This window comes from Toxoplasma gondii, chromosome XII (assembly GCF_000006565.2).
Source record: "Toxoplasma gondii ME49 chromosome XII, whole genome shotgun sequence".
Taxonomy (NCBI): domain Eukaryota; phylum Apicomplexa; class Conoidasida; order Eucoccidiorida; family Sarcocystidae; genus Toxoplasma; species Toxoplasma gondii.
Window position 1 is genome coordinate 6,690,019 of NC_031480.1, and position 3,119 is coordinate 6,693,137.

At 50.2% G+C, this 3,119-nt stretch overlaps 1 protein-coding gene and 1 non-coding gene across 2 annotated transcripts in view; both read right to left on the reverse strand.

Moving 5' to 3' along the window:
* TGME49_277270 (NTPase II) overlaps window positions 1-3,119 on the reverse strand; it is a gene marked incomplete at both ends in the record, with an annotated part of 4,724 nt that continues 1,605 nt past the window's right edge. The window contains one exon of the mRNA XM_018781766.1: window positions 1-481. Coding sequence (XP_018635170.1) covers window positions 1-481 — 481 coding nt within the window. The remainder of the gene's footprint in view (window positions 482-3,119) is intronic.
* On the reverse strand, window positions 1,614-1,686 carry TGME49_277265. The gene has a single exon. It is a non-coding gene; the product is annotated as a tRNA-Ala (tRNA).

Sequence of the window (3,119 nt, forward strand, 5' to 3'; positions counted from 1 at the left end):
TCCTGCGGACTGGCCTACCCAGCTGCATAAACGAAACTGACACGACGTCGGCACTTGGATAACGTTCTGGGAGAAGGCGTTCGCGCTGCAGGTTGACGGCACGGACCGAAGAGGGCAGGACGGTACCTTCCTGTAGTGGAAAGACAATTTGAGCAGAAGCACCCCCAACCTCGACCACGCCAGCAAGGTCATTGCGGCAATGCTTCACCCCGTATTCATCAATCATGCACCTAGCTGGGTCTTCGCCTAGCCGTCTGGACAGGTGGTTGAGCGTGATAAACGCGAAGAGGCCTTCCTCAGCTCCTGTGATCGGTCGTGTCCAGAAAGGATTGGTGAAGAATTTGTATCCGTGTGCAGGCGACGGATTGTTGATGAGGTGACGCAAAAGGACAAAGAGGGCGTCGCGGTACCATTCGTGGAAGTCGCGAACTCCTGCTGTGCTGCAAAGCATTACTGGAATGCCCAACGCCTTGACCTGGACCTTTTGTTTCTCATTGAGCTGTGAGTCCAAAATGGCAACCGTGTCTTCTTCCAAGAGTTGCATGAGTTTCTTCGCCCCTCGTGCATCTGAGGGACGTACTGGAAGAGAAGTCTGGCATCAACGGGCCTCGACTCCCAGTCCTTTCCAGCGTAAGTGTCCAGCCACTCTTCTAAAACTACACGAAGTCCTGTGAACAGTTTACCCTCGCGGATGAGTCGAATACTGTCTGGGTCAATGCTACGGCCTCTATTTGGACATGACCGGGTTTTCGCCAAGAAAACATTCGTCCTCGTCGAACTACTGCCTGCATCGATTACAACAAGTGCTTGCAAGGAATCGTGGCACCGAGTTTCCAGATTTCGGAGGGTCTGCAGGTGTGTCTTCCCGACATTAATCCTCTTTTCAGGCAACTAGCGCTAGGACGACACTGCCGCGTTACTGAGTTAAAACAGACACGACTGACGCAGTTACTTGGTGAAGGAACGGACACATGCGTATTCCAAACTTGTAGAGCCGATAAAAATGTTCCCGGTTCAATGCAGTGGACTCTAGAGCGGAGGACAGGTCAACTGATTCGTGATCCAAAACCCAGATTTCCGCGGTCGCGGGGGTGACGTCGTAGGGCGGGTTGAGGAATACAGGCGAGCTCACTGTTGCAGCTCGGCGGTAGATGCTTATGGTTCTTGAGGAAAATTAGGAGTGAGCCTGCTTACTTCGAGATTTGTGAAGTCAGGAGGCTGCGGTCTAGACCCGTTGTGTGCGCTTGCCCGGATGGTACGAAAGCCAACTGAGCGGAACCGGTTTGTGGACGATCTAGTGGCGGCTTGCAGCGACATGTGATACGAGTTTCTCTGCATATTTCTTCATTTACAGCAAAACGTCTACATACTATTTTTCATAGTATTTTCATCGTGAATTGAAAATAGGACAGAATCGTCAACAGCAGCTGTTCATCCGGCTGACTCCGTTGCCGTACACACGATATGGCGCAATATGACGCAGCCACAGAGAGCAAGTAGAGTTTTCTATTTCGGCCCGTGTCAGCAAGACGTATCAGATGAGAGGCCGGACATTTTCGGAACATCGAAGCAGTTTAAAAGTGTCGCAATGAGTTGGAATTTCGGAAAAGAACTGGACGACATGGGTATCGATCCCATTACCTCTCGCATGCTAAGCGAGCGCTCTACCATTTGAGCTAGACGCCCTAGGAGGGTCGTCTTACTGGGGGGTCCCTCCAAATCCATGTTATGCCCTCTTGCAGTGTGTTTCGTTTTTTCTCTTTTCACTTGATTTATATCGCCGAACAACATCCGCGAGAGAAGTCAATTTGATCTCGTGCATCTTCTTTCCGGCGTCTCACTGACAACATGCGTCAACCGCGTATATCTGCCAACACTTGGCGCCATTGTGAGCATGTACATCCGGGACATGCGTGAATTCATTCGCTTTTTTTTTCATTGTAGGGTCGGAAGTCCATCTTCGTTCGTTAATTTACCTTCTCGGTCGGTGCTGTTCGCGACCAATGTATGTACGTATGTTCGAAGCACGTAACAGGACCAGCAGCAGCGTCACAATATGATTCGACGGGCTGCTCCGTGTGTCGCCACCTGATAACCAATAAGACAATTATAGTCAATTGATTAGTATACGCTTTATAATTTGACAAGAATCTAAGGAAATAACACGGGTCAAGCGGGAAAGACGCCGTCATACTTGACCTCTCTTCCGTAGCACGCTGAAAATGACAGGTCGGCATTTCTACTCCTTGAGTTCTGTTCTGAGATTGAATGGGATAGAGGTACGGACCACAAGGCACCTGATGACGCATGCCAAAAAACAAACGAAAAGGTCAAAGCTACTGCTGGGTGCCTAACCTAAATAGATTGACCAGCCTTTTCTGAGTTGCTTCTTGCCGCTGCAAGTGTGCAAAAACGCTGCTGAAATCAGAAACGCAATTCTGGCGCGACACCGTGCGTGAAGTCCGTGAGGACCGTTTCAACGCTTCCAGCCATTATATTGTTACCAGGCATGCTGTCAGTTCTAACCGGACGAACTGCCGAGCATGCAAAAAACAGACGTCGGCGTGTCACTGGCGTCTATCACACAGGAATCCTTGAGGCGCCGGCTAATGCACGGAGCCATCAAATGTTGTTGGCAGCTCAGTTTCAACACACAATACAAACGAGCAGAGCATAAGCGAGAATTGAGCGGCGTCACATTGTCACCACATTAGAGCGCGCACGTGCTTGTGATGGTCGTCTTGAGACGAGCACGATGAGAGGAACGCATTGCGTTTCTGGGGACTGTAGACGAACACGGTAACCTGTAATAAAACAGTTGAGATAAGCAGCCTACCGGGTTGTTACGTTATCGCAAGTGCAGCGTAAAAACATGGGTGTCCGATCTTCTTCCGAGTCGGCCCTATTGGTATAAATCCCGCATGAATTTGCTCCGTCGAGGAGCGCTTCGAAGGACAACGTAAGGCGCTTGCTCGCGGAAGACAGGTCTCACGATAGCCGACAACAAAAAGGTCAGATCCCCGGCGTATCACCACTAGAGAACTACCTCTCCGCAAGTCCTCGACTCATCTGAACTGTATGACACAGGAGTATGAAAGACACTGGTGTAGCAAGCACGA